General features: G+C 41.7%; 1 protein-coding gene across 2 annotated transcripts; it reads left to right on the forward strand.

Moving 5' to 3' along the window:
* Positions 1-128: 128 nt before the first annotated feature.
* LOC136538355 (ubiquitin carboxyl-terminal hydrolase 9-like) lies at positions 129-11,877 on the forward strand. 2 transcript variants are annotated; one of them, XM_066530331.1, is made up of 14 exons: positions 129-478; positions 1,593-1,817; positions 2,406-2,550; positions 4,129-4,188; positions 4,293-4,388; positions 4,517-4,672; positions 6,771-7,166; positions 7,256-7,396; positions 8,100-8,270; positions 9,204-9,461; positions 9,556-9,704; positions 10,227-10,790; positions 10,906-11,182; positions 11,286-11,877. In XM_066530331.1, the coding sequence occupies exons 1-14, from the start codon at positions 330-332 to the stop codon at positions 11,460-11,462; spliced, it is 2,964 nt and encodes a 987-aa protein (XP_066386428.1). In that variant the 5' UTR covers positions 129-329; the 3' UTR covers positions 11,463-11,877. The 2 variants fall into 2 exon arrangements, with proteins under 2 accessions (XP_066386428.1, XP_066386437.1); XM_066530340.1 differs by lacking the exon at positions 4,517-4,672 and having other exon boundaries at positions 130-478.
* Positions 11,878-13,226: the final 1,349 nt, after the last annotated feature.

Consider the following 13,226-nt stretch of genomic DNA (forward strand, 5'->3'; position numbering starts at 1 on the left):
TACTGTGGTCCCCGCTTGTCAGAGAGCACTTAGCAGCCTGCCCGCACGTGCGAGGCGTCGTCCCCGTCCCGCCTCCGCCTCACCTAATATTACTGCAAACGCATACTCCTATATTTTTGACAATTTCCAAATAATTTACCGTATTCTTTTCGTTCCATTTCCAACTTCATTTCTTTCTTGGTTTCTTCCTCCCTATCTCTCCTCTCCCTCCTACCGAATTAAAACGCTCGACCTGCCAAGCCGGACCAAACCCTAGGTCCCGATCCGGCGTCTCGCCCGTGCTGCTTGGATTTGATCGGGCAGGGGTGTTGGATCGGATCGGCGGCGGGATGACGATCCCGAGCGCGGAGGGGTTCCTCCAGGCGTCGAGCTGCCTCCCTTGCACGGTGGCGGAGGAGCGGGAGGTTGTTGACGCGCTCACCAGGGAGGCCGAGAAGAATGTCAAGCACGGGGATCTCCGCTATCTCGTCTCGCAGAGGTCGGTGCCTTCCGATTTCCCCGTTACTTTTTCCCGTAGTAAATTGCCTGCACTTTTCCGCGCTGAATCGGCTCTCCGTTTCGGGAGCTCCAGTGCCTGCCGTGTGTATCATGCGGAACAGATGCGATTTAGGGTTTCAGTTAGAAGCGTGGAATCCTAGATGTACAATTTTGTCGGAGACACGGGTTCCTGGTTGATTGAATCTAGGGCTATTTGGGGATGCTGGTGTTAGGTGGCCAAAAATTATCTAATCTCACCATACTATTTGGGGCGTTTGGGTGACGATTGATGGTCCGAGGCAACATTCTTTTGCACATTGGTTATACGTTTTGATGTTTACTTTACCAATTGTTCAATCAGAAATATGGAGATATCTAGGGATCAGAATGTGCATGCACACGAGGAACTAAACTATAAATAAATTGATAAGAGTTGTTAATTGTTTGGACTATTCTTGTTTGGTATTGGAGGGAGTATGTTAGAAATGGGAAGGATATCCTAGATTGACTCATGTTCCCATCTGAGTTGACCTGATATGCGATATGGTTATGATGACATGGAGATACAACATTTCCTGAAAACCATGATGGACCTGTAAACTGAAGTATTGGGGGTGTGTAGATTTGCACCACTTTCTAATACATATATGAAATGATTAAGTTCCCACAACTCAGTGAACATTGCGATACCCACATCCTAATTCCTTACCGCTATATTGAACTTTAGAGTGTAATGGCCTTTCTTCTTAATATAATGAAGTGCAGCTCTCCTGTGTTTTTGAGAAAAAAAAAGAGTGTAACAGCCTAACAGGTACCTTCAATCGTGTTTGAAATTGCCACTTACTGGCTTTAGTACTTCTTTGTCTTACAATCTTACGAAGGTTGTCATCAAACTATGGAGAACCCATCAGCCCTTCTAAAATTCTTGCAAAAGATATGACTGTGTTGTCCAAAAGGATTTCTTGTTGCAACTGTCATATCTTCATTACACTTTCGAGTTGTCATTTCCTTTTGAAGTTGTAATGTTTAAAGTCATCCAATTTTGGTTTAAAATTATTCTGTGCATTGAAGTTCACAGCACTGTTACTGAATTACATCCTGCATAAATGGTGCAGCTGGTGGATGGAGTGGCAAGGTTATGTGGGCTTAGTCAGTTATGGAGAGAATGGCACCGAGCAGTTTCCTCTGGCTACGAATAGACCTGGAGAGATTGATAACTCGAAGCTTGTATCGGCAGAAAGGATCAATGGTAGTGAAGAGCCAGAGCTTCAAAGGACCTTGAGAGAAGGGGAGCACTATACTTTGGTGCCGCAAGAAGTTTGGCAAAGGCTATATGAATGGTATCTAACGCTATTTGTGTTTGCTTATTTTTGATAGTTCTAGTTCCAGAAACTGTACCCAAAAGTGGAAAATTGCTACACAAATACTACTAGTGACCTGTTCTCTTATCAATTAGATTTCCCCGGCAAATTGATGTCATTTTGTCTACAACCCGGAGTCTCTGATGTGGTAGCTGAACTATAACATGAGTTAACACCAGGATATTTTTTCCCTTGATTATGTCTGTTTCATTCATTTATTTGGCATGATTGCAACTCAATGATTGTGTTAACCTGTGATGCCTAGTGTATTTTTAGAACATTTTCTGTTATTATGTTAGCTAATCCTATGGGCCCCCAAACCGTGCTCAATGTTATGCAAATTTTATTTTCTATCAATGCTCTTATTGTGAGTTCATATTTGGTGTGGATCTGTTAGGACTTAGTTGTGCTATCTAATATTGCATTAGATGTATCTTTTTGATGGACTACCATCTATAGCAGTCACTCATGTGACATATTTGGTTTCTGCGTGGTAGAGACCTTGAGTATGAACTTCTTGTGTTGTCTTTGGCATCATATACTTATTGAACACATCAATACTTGCAGGTATAAAGGTGGACCAGAAATCCGTAGAAAAGTTATTTTTGACAATCCAACTGACAAGACTTACATAGTGGATGTCTACCCTCTCTGTCTAAAACTAATTGATGGAAGGGACAGTTCTGAAAAAGTTTTCAGAATAAGTAGAAAGGTAAAACGGCACTATTTAATTTCTTTACTTGATACTGACATAAAATTATTCACCTAATAATGAAACTATTCTAATATATTTTCAATTTACGATGCATGGCTAGGTAAATTAAATCAATGCTGCCATTAGTCACATTGCTAGTGTCACATACAACACCAAATTGCTTATTTGTTGTCATCAGTTTTTGTTCATCTGAACTCTAGTTTTGGATAGCAAATTGGTAAATGTCTCAAGCTTTACATAGCATGGCCTGACTAGCATGGATGGGTTTTACAGTTAGTCTCATTATCAACATGGAAATATGCTGATCGTTAATTGATTGAGTAATACTGCACATAATAATAAAGTAAATTTCTATGAACTACTTTTCTTAGCACTCTCTGCTCCAAAATCTAGGTCATTTTGGCTTTTCTAGGTAAGATCTATGTACCTAGAAAAGCCAAACGACTTAGGGCCCAGTTTGGCACGGCTTTGGCTCGTGAAAAAACAGCTCTGGCTCTGGCTCATATGGAAAAGCAACTTTTTCTGGCTCTGGCTTATTTGTACGAAAACGTTTGGCAAAACGGCTTCTCCTAGTTGTAAAGATGTCAAATGTCCAAAATACCCTTATATTTTTTTTCTCTATTTTCTTTTTTTCTTTTTTCTCTTCATTTTTCTTTTCTTTTTTCCTTTTTCTTTCCTTCTCCCCTTCTTTTCTTCTCCTTATCCGAACGGCCACACTCTCCTCCTTATCCTGTCGCCCACTCCCTCCCTCCCCTCTCTCTCTCTCTCTCTCTCTCTCTCTCTCTCTCTCTCTCTCGGGCGTAGCTCCTCAGCTTCGCAGCCGCGCGCGACCGCTTCCTCCGGGGCCAGTTCCTCTCTGCGGGCCTCCGCCCCTTCTCCGTCCACCTCCCTTCGCCGGCCGGCACCAGCACCGTGGTCCACCTCTGGGCGCCCCCGCGCCCCGCGCGGCGGCCCGTGCTCCTCCTCCACGGCTTCGGCGCCTTGGCGACGTGGCAGTGGGCCCCGTACCTCCGCAGCCTCCTTGCGGCCGGCCTCGACCCCATCGTCCCGGACCTCCTCTTCTTCGGCGCCTCCTCGTCCACGGTCCTCGACCGGTCCGACACCTTCCAGGCCAGGAGGGGCCGGCAGTGGGGCGGAGCTGGAGCTGAGCTCAAGGCCGGCGGAGCGGTGCAGGGAGATCGAAGCCGCGCGGGGCGGAGCTCGAGGCCGGCGCGGCGGCCGCCGTCGGCGCGCGGCGTCGGGGAGGAGAGCAAGCCGGGGACAGGGATGGAAAGTGACGAGCTCGAGCCGGAATAAGCCAGTATTTTTGGCTTCTACGCATGGGGAGGAACTGAGTCACCGGGTTTTGCGGGGCTTTTGCCGGCTTCTTGCCACAAGCCGTTTTGCCTGTGGCCGTTTGGCAGGGCTTCGCCCGAAGCCGCTCGAGAAGCCGCGGCAAAAGCCCTGCCAAAGGGGGGCTTAATTGAGACGGAGTATTTTTTGTTGAAATTCCCAAGTTCAATTACCTCCATGCTAGACAAATTTATTTGTTCTGCAACTGATTTATTTGTATTATACGTTTGTTGATGCTTTCAGGCCAAAGTTCATGAGCTTTACTCAATGGTTTGCTCACTCATGTCAGTAGAGCAGTCCAAGGTATAAGCATTGTCATCTGTTGTATTTGACACGTTGTGCCATTTATCAGTAAAGGTCATGCTTTATAGTTACTAGTATTTTCCCATTTTGGTTTAATGTTTCAGATTGTCATCTGGGATTATTACCAAAGGTCAAAGGGCAAGAAGTTGTTTAATCAAAATGAGACACTAGAAGAAGCTCAACTTACTATGGACCAGGAGGTATTAGGCTGTCTTTACTTTTTTTCACGGGTCTTAAATTACTGAATGTTCTCTTTGAAATCTTTAACAAGACATTTGATTGTTGCTTGTTTTGTTGTTACTATTGCTTGCCATCTTTTCTTGTGCAGTCTGTTTCACATGGCATCAGTTCTTTGGTACCAGATTGTAAAATTCAACAGGACAGATTGTTGCAATCCCACAATGTGCTTCCTCCCAGCTTGCAAGAACAATCTGCAAGCAAAAGCAAATGGGGCTTTATCTTCTTGGATTACTCTTTGCCTCAAGTGATTAAACTCATCAACTACACCAACCACGTTTCTGACCTCAAACCTTTTTCTATGATCTGTTGAGTTGTCTCTTGCTAAGATACATGTCCGCTATTCACTAAGGGTTTGATTGGTTGCTTGCATTAGCCTTAGCCTGCATTAGACCTTATGCAGCATAACCTAAGCTAGCGTAAACGTATGCAGTGTCTTGGTGTTTGGTTGTTCGCACAGGCAACCCGCATTTGATAAAATTGTGTTTGATTGTTTACATTTTGTTGCATGTAGTCACCTCCATGTTCTAGTTGAGGTCTTATGTTTCTAGCAGAGGTATGGGGTGTTTGGTTGTTTACGATTTGTTGCATGTAGTCACCTCATGTTCTAGTTGAGGTCTCATGTTTGTAACAGAGGTATGTGGGATGAGAATATTTCATTTTTGTGTGTGCATTGGCTTGTGCAAACCTGCATTGTCTAATATGACCAAGTTTGGCGTACTAGCTAATGTAACATTGAGCCTGCTTTGAGCACTGTGCAAGCCTGCATAGGCAATCAAACACAAGCAAACTGCATTGCACAAGCCTGGATACAGGTTAATACAGACAACCAATTAGGCCCTACAAAACTGTTGACCACCCTTCAGTTCTCTATTTCTTCGTCGAGAAGCTCAGCATTGAGGGGATTTGGCATGTTTCGTTCATGGATAATATTACTATACTAACTTAATTCATGCCATTGAGACACTGGTTTAGGTTTGACAAACTTTGTCATTGTTCGCCTATTTGTTATAGGTTTAAACTTGTGCCTAACTTTGCCTAAGTTGTCATCTTTGCCACCATGAAAAGTTTGTCAAGAACCTGTGGTAGCATTAGGCGTGAGCCAAATAGGATCTGAACAATTAAAAATCTATTCTTTTCTTATGTTGCTTGGCATTTGCTTTGTACAATCATCTCATTGTTAATGTTATGTCTTGGGTGACTAAGTTGACTCTTAGTCTTTAATATAATTATGCTTTTGGGTGATGTGTCTTACTTCCGTGTACTTGTTGTGATAGCTATTGAATTTTGTTGTGCTGTAACCAGAATGAACTTATGCTGGATGCATCCACAACAACAACAACAACAACAAAGCCTTTAAGTCTCAAACAAGTTGGGGTAGGCTAGAGTTAAAACCCAGCAGAAGCAATCAAGGTTCAGGCACGTGAATAGCTGTTTTCCAAGCACTCCTATCTAAGGCTAAGTCTTTGGGTATAACGTATATCATTGTTCCGAACTCGATCCCTTCTTGTATGACCGCAAATCCAACGCAACATACGCATTTCCGCACTTATCTGTTGAACATGTCGTCTTTTCGTAGGCCAACATTCTGCACCATACAACATAGTAGGTGTAATTGCCGTCCTATAAAACTTGCCTTTTAGCTTCTGTGGTACCCTTTTGTCACATAGGATACTAGATGCTTGGCGCTACTTCATCCACCCTGCTTTGATTCTATGGCTAACATCTTCATCAATATCCCCGTCTCTCTGTAGCATTGATCCTAAATATCAAAAGGTATCCTTTCTAGGCACTACTTGACCTTCCAAACTAATATCTTCCTCCTCCTGAGTAGTAGTGCTGAAGTCACATCTCATATACTTAGTTTTAGTTCTACTGAGTCTAAAACCTTTGGACTCCAAAGTCTCCCGCCATAACTCCAGTTTCTGATTCACTCCTGTCCGGCTTTCATCAACTAGCACTACATCGTCCACGAAAAGCATACACAAGGGATGTCCCCTTGTATGTCCCTTGTGACCTCATCCATCACTAAGGCAAACAGATAAGGGCTCAAAGCTGACCCTTGATGTAGTCCTATCCTAATCGGGAAGTCATCCGTGTCTCCATCACTTGTTCGAACACTAGTCACAACATTGTTGTACATGTCCTTAATGAGCCCGACGTACTTCGTTGGGACATCCCACCAAAATAAAATTGTGCTCGATGCAAACCAGCTGGTCTATTTGTGGCACTAATGCTAGTGCCTTCCCAAAAGTGTTCGATTTTTATCCATTTAGATTTAGATGGTGATTGTTAGCTATTTTCTGGCTTTGCAATAACTATTCTTTCTTGCCTTATGCTTGCAGATCCTCTTGGAGATGAAGCTAGGCGAGAGCGGTTCAGGTTTCAGTACAAGATCCACAAATGATGAATTGGCATTAATTCCATTAGAACCCTCCACATCATCATTTTCTATTGCTGGAGGGCCTACATTTTCAAATGGTTTTTCATCTGGGATTGGTTCTAGTTTTTCGCAAGATAATAGCTTCAGTCCTTTATTAAGGGATAGTGAAGATGGTTACAATAGTCTCAGCAATGGAACTAAAGATGGCACTCATGGATTGAGTGGATTACATAACTTGGGTAATACTTGCTTCATGAATAGTGCCATACAATCCTTGGTTCATACACCTCCACTGGTACAGTACTTTTTGGAGGACTATACTTGTGAAATAAACACGGAAAATCCACTAGGCCTCCAGGTATAGGTTCATTCTTATCCTGTACTTGACTAGAGAAAGCTAACTTACATAAAGTTTTTACTGATGTGTGAGGATCTTCTAACATGCAGGGTGAACTTGCGATAGCATTTGGAGAGCTACTTAGAAAACTCTGGTCATCTGGTCGAACTTCTATTGCCCCACGCGCATTCAAATCAAAACTTTCTCGTTTTGCTCCACAGTTCAGTGGATATAATCAGCATGATTCTCAGGTTGGTCTTATTTTAAACAGGATTTGACCTCAACTCAGAGGATACATATTAAATTGTTTTGGGTTCATGTATGGGATTGTTGTATTAAGTTGGAACTTTTGTTTAACTGACACATTGCTGCTTGCTATAGATATCAGAAATCTTCTGCTACTTTTGAACAAAATGCATCCACTTTCATTATTACAGCCCTTTTGGTCATAGATGCTAGAATGCTTTTCTGAATAATTTGCCATCGCTTCCAGTTCTCTTTCTGAAACATTGACCACCTTAGTTCCAGAGCTCTCCAAATCTCTTGTAATGTATTCTCCTCAATTCCCTGTTTCTGTCCTATCCCATTGCATTCCAACATTTCCTTCATTTCTTTATAGATAAGTGGCATTGCTTGCTGATATACATCTCTTAAGCACCCCTTCTTTATGATAGTCGCTCTTTAGTTATTCAACTTTGATTTGTTTGTTTTTAGGCTTTCAGATTATGATACTTTGCTTTACTGCTCATTCTTGGACTTGTGTTGCAACTTTGCATTGTATTTAGGCCTGTATCATTCCTTTTCAGAACAGTGGTTCTTTCTTTTGTTTAACTGTTACTCTATCAGAATGTATTTGTAAAGTTCTCCATTTATGTGAATATCAATTTTTTGGGTTTGTGATACCACTTTATTTAATTTGCCCCTCAACACAATAATACCCTTCCTTTCCTACAGGAGCTACTTGCGTTCCTGTTAGATGGTCTGCATGAAGATCTGAACCGTGTAAAAAAGAAACCATATATTGAGGCAAAGGATGCTGATGGCCGTCCAGATGATGAATTTGCTGAAGAATGCTGGAATTACCATAAAGCTCGAAATGACTCCATAATTGTAGATAAGTTTCAAGTAAGTAAAATTTTTAACATGATGTTTGTTTCCTACTTTATGGAAAATAATATTTTAGATTAAACTGAGTTGATCTTTAGGTTATCTTCTTTGCTACTTGTTGCACCCTGTTCTGTGTTATTCTACCTGAGAGTTGCACAATTTGCTATTGTTTTGCTAGTTCAGATTTCTCTTTTGCAATTGTTGTCCTGCCATGTACCATTTGGCCATTGCGAAAACCTGAAAGTTCAGAAAATAATCAAGTCAAGAAAGAAAATTAAAATAGAAAATAGAGTGACCCTTAAGGAAGCTGAGATAACTCAGTTGATCGAGGGTTTGTATGTATGACCAGACCACCCAGGTTCAAGTACTCCTTGAGGCAAATTTAAAATGCCACCTAGCTCCTAGTAGGTTAGTTTAGTTTTTCTTTGAACATAAGTTTCTGGGTTGATGGGCAGACCCAGTGCCGGAGGCTCCCACATGAGTGGGGTCTGGGGAAGGGAAAAACCGAGGCAAGCCTTCCCCTCGCAAATCTGCGGAGAGGCTGCTTCGAACCCACGACCTGGTGACTTAGTGAGACAGCTCTCACCACTGCACTAGGGGAATTGATGCTAGAGTGTATGAAGATTAACCTGTTCTATTTTAAATTTGTTAATCGAGATCAAGGGTGAGTATTGAATCCGTGTTCATTTTCTTATTTTTCTGTTTATTGATGTATTGGTGTTTTCTTGATGTTTATAAACTGAGAAGTGGGTATTGCTACCATTCTGTTGGAAAGTAACACTGGTACGTCTAAATTTCACCAAAGAAGGCTAAAGTGTTCTGTATTCTTTGGCTCAAACTTTTGCAATTAAAACTATCAATTTGATAATCTGGCCTATATTCAATTATAATTCCACCTGTGTTCTGTGTAAAGCGTGCTTTAATCTATTGGTTTGTTGGTTCATGTTGCAGGGTCAATACAAGTCCACATTGGTGTGCCCAGTTTGTAACAAAATCTCCGTTACCTTTGACCCATTTATGTATTTGTCGCTGCCATTGCCATCAACAGTTACTCGGATGATTACTGTAACTGTATTCAGTGGTACTGGAGATGTTCTTCCAATGCCTTACACTGTGACTGTACAGAAAAATGGAAATTGCCGAGATCTTACTAAAGCCCTTGCTGATGTTTGCTGCTTAAAAGATTCTGAGACATTGTTGCTTGCAGAGGTACAAACATGGATCTGCCTTTCTTGTGCAGTTAATCGTATAATCTCATGCTTTTACAGCAATCAACTTAGCAGCTGATACTTCTATTCTTTAGGTATATGAGCGTCGGATCTACCGTTACCTAACAAATCCAATTGAGGGACTTCGTAGTATAAAAGATGAAGATATACTTGTTGCATATAGGCTACCTGTTGGTCATGAAAAACTTTTGAGGTTGGAGATCCTGCATCGGATGGCAGACAGGTGAGCTGGTGATACTGCATCTTAGTATCTTAGTATATACAGAGATGTAAGGAACACATGATATTTCTGTGTGTTAGGGAATGTTTGAAACCCTTGCTGGCCCTTGCCTTGCCTAGCCGGGCGAGAAATTGACCTGCTGCTAGCGTTTAGTTTTCTTGCTTATCTCCTCGGGGCTCATGATTTCAAGGTTTCTCCACGCCAGGCCTAGCGAGCCAAATTGCTCTCCACTGCTGGCAGGGCTGGCAACAGGCGAGGCGAATGTACCAAACATGCCCGCGGTCATGGTCTATGCCTCTATGGTCTATTGTATGTTAAAAGCCAATATGGGTGGTAGTTTCTCCTTTATGTTCTGTTTATTTATTTCAGTTTTTTTTTTCCTGCGATTGATGACTACCAATTTAATGCATCGAAAGAACCAGATGATTATACTTTATCTTGTATTTTGTGCCATGTTGTTTGATGGTTGTCATTAGTTTCCAAATTTGTTCTTAAGTGCTGATAAGCTTTTGATACTTCACCCAGATTTCTTGTGGAGCCTCAGTTTAATATCAATAGGAAGCTCATTGGGTGCCCCATTGTGACTTGTATTCCAAATGGTTCTACTGGAAAATCTGATATTTATGCGGCTGTATCTGTTGTTTTGGTTCCATTTGTACGAGCACAAGCACATAGCCCTGACGTGTCTGCTGTCAAGTTAAATGGCAGTGGGCCAAGCCTGGATGGTATTGTACTGACGGATAATGGCACCACCTGTGAGGAGGGTCTCTCTACATCAAGACCAAGTGAGGATGATAATGCAGCTGACGATGAACTTTTACCGTTTCAGCTTTCATTGACTGATGAAAAAGGTAGTACAAGAAATGCTATAGACACGGATTCTAATCGTGGTTTAGGACTAGTTATTAGGGTTTTGATGGATTGGTCTGAGAAAGAGCATGGGATGTACAATATTGATTACATGGATGGACTTCCTGAAGTCTTCAAGCCTGGTTTTATGTCAAAGAAGACCCGGCAAGAAGCAGTCAATTTATTTTCATGCTTGGATGCTTTTCTGAAGGAGGAACCCCTAGGGCCTGATGATATGTGGTTAGTAATTTTCTGGCTCTGTTAACTGAGATACTTTTGCAAACTGCTCTCATCTGAAATGAACCTTTTGTTGGTATCTGATAGTTCTTTACTTTTGTCATGCCTATCTAAACAGGTACTGTCCTGGGTGCAAGGAACACAGGCAAGCTAGCAAGAAACTGGACTTGTGGAGGTTGCCTGAGATATTGGTAGTTCATTTGAAAAGGTTCTCATACAGCCGGTATATGAAAAACAAGCTTGATACATTTGTGAATTTTCCAATCCATGACCTCAATATGAGCAAGTATGTGAAGCTGACATCAAGAGGTGACCAGCACCCCATGTATGAACTCTATGCAGTGATAAATCATTATGGCGGTCTCGGTGGTGGACACTACTCTGCATACGCAAAGGTACCTGCATTTTTGTGTCACTGTTAAATTATGTATGTATATGTATATATGTTTGCATTGTTGTTTGTGTTTGCTAGCTTCCTGAACTCTGCTGTCACTGCAGCTAGTAGAAGAGGACAACTGGTATCATTTTGATGATAGTCACGTTTCCTCTGTTAACGAGGATGAGATCAGGACATCTGCAGCATATGTGCTTTTCTACCGACGAGTTGGAGGTTCAAGTACGGTGGCAAACGGTGGTCCAGTCGACATTGAAATGGTTGATTCACTAGAGACGTAGTTAAGCCTATGAGTATATCTTATGGACCGAGATATGGAGCTCAGAAGAGTTCTGGAATCTGCATGTTTGCTCTGGGACGGAATATTCGTGTATCGAGCCACTGATATTTTGAGGCATGGCAGAGAAGTGAGGTCGAATTAGCAATGTTAGCATATGGATATGCATATCATATGACTCGAGTTCCTGATATTCTGTGACCAACCCTTTCGAGTAGAACTGATCCTGTCAGGTAATTGAGAAAATGATCTGATTTGAAAATTTTGCTGATAGGCAGATGCAGCTCTTGGTCTACTATTGTTATTGGTGTGGAAGGTCTGTGCTGTAGCCAAGGGATTGCAACTGGAAAAAATGATGTAAAAATGATGCATATTCTTTTTGCCTAAGCTACAGCTGTGCTACAGCAAGTTTTGATTACTGTTGCCTTTTGTTATAAAATTCTCTATCATCAGTACTTGCTGAGCCTTAGTGTGATTCTGCGAGCAATCAATTCTCTAATACGCTACGTGCATGTTTGATTTTTTTTATTACCTCAACCTTTGAATACAGCTTAGTATTTGAACTCACTCACCCCACTCACCGCACTAGATCGAGAACCTTATCTAGGTCTAGGAGCAGACGGCTACCAGCCTGTTCGGCTGGATCGTATCCGATCGTGGATTATTACTGCTGGTTGGTTTGATGTGAGAGAAAAATACTTGTTCTTGCTGAAAATTTACGATCGTTTACGATCGAGCGAATAGGCTGTAAGAGTAAGACAGGCTGCTTGCTGTAACGATATTTGTAGCTTATCTCTTAGTCTACCGTATTTTATCTAGCTTTTTATTATTAATTAATATATGGTCCACTTATCTCTCTCGTAAAGTTTTTAGTTCTTGTATCTAAGCCGGCTAAAGCTATAGCCTGCTTCTCTCTTTCCTCTCCTCTTCTTGATCTTAGCATTTAGTTTGTTTATAACATGTTATTATACTTGCTCTAAGAGGTATTTTTTTTCTTTTTTCTTTAGTTTTTTAATATACTACAAAAAATATTTGTGTGCATTATACAACAAAACATGGGTATATATTGTTCAACGACAAGACCTATTTGTTTTGTTCATGGTGGCCTGCAGTTGCTGGCTTCGATCGGTTGATTATGAGGGGTTTTTGTGCTTATTCTCTATGGGAGATTTGTAAAAGGCAACTCTAGTGTGGTTCTTATGGCGCCCTTGGTGTGGGCTTCGGAGAACTTTGCATCTTTCACGGCCTGTAAAATTACATGCCTCGCTGCAGAGAACCCGAATTGAGAAAAATGAGCTTATGAAGACTTTTCTAAAAAATCATTTATCATAAGCCACGAAACAACGTTTGTTTTAGTAAAATCTTACAATACTGTCGAAGATGTCTAGCGTCGGGTATTTAACCGTTCCTAAGTATTTATAGGGGCGATATGATTGTGGTCTATATGTGAGGCATCCATCATCCTGTAAGAACCGGGTACACTAAATGGCTGTTGGTTGCGCTGCGTCCTCGTGAAGGCGAGCAAATTGCTGGCCCCAGTTTGAACGGCCAATGTCCATGGTCTCCAGGGTTACGTGTCAACAATAGATAGCATGTGGTTCAAGATATTTGGATTAAAGTGCCAATATCCCTTTAGGTAATGTTTGGATGTAGATACTTGGAGCCCAAGCATTGGAATTGGAATCAAGTTTCCTCCATACTGCTATTTGGATGTACATGGCATTGAGATTTGGCATTGAAGACTCAATTCCTTGGTATTGAACTATAA

Source organism: Miscanthus floridulus, chromosome 1 (genome assembly GCF_019320115.1).
Source record: "Miscanthus floridulus cultivar M001 chromosome 1, ASM1932011v1, whole genome shotgun sequence".
Lineage (NCBI taxonomy): Eukaryota > Viridiplantae > Streptophyta > Magnoliopsida > Poales > Poaceae > Miscanthus > Miscanthus floridulus.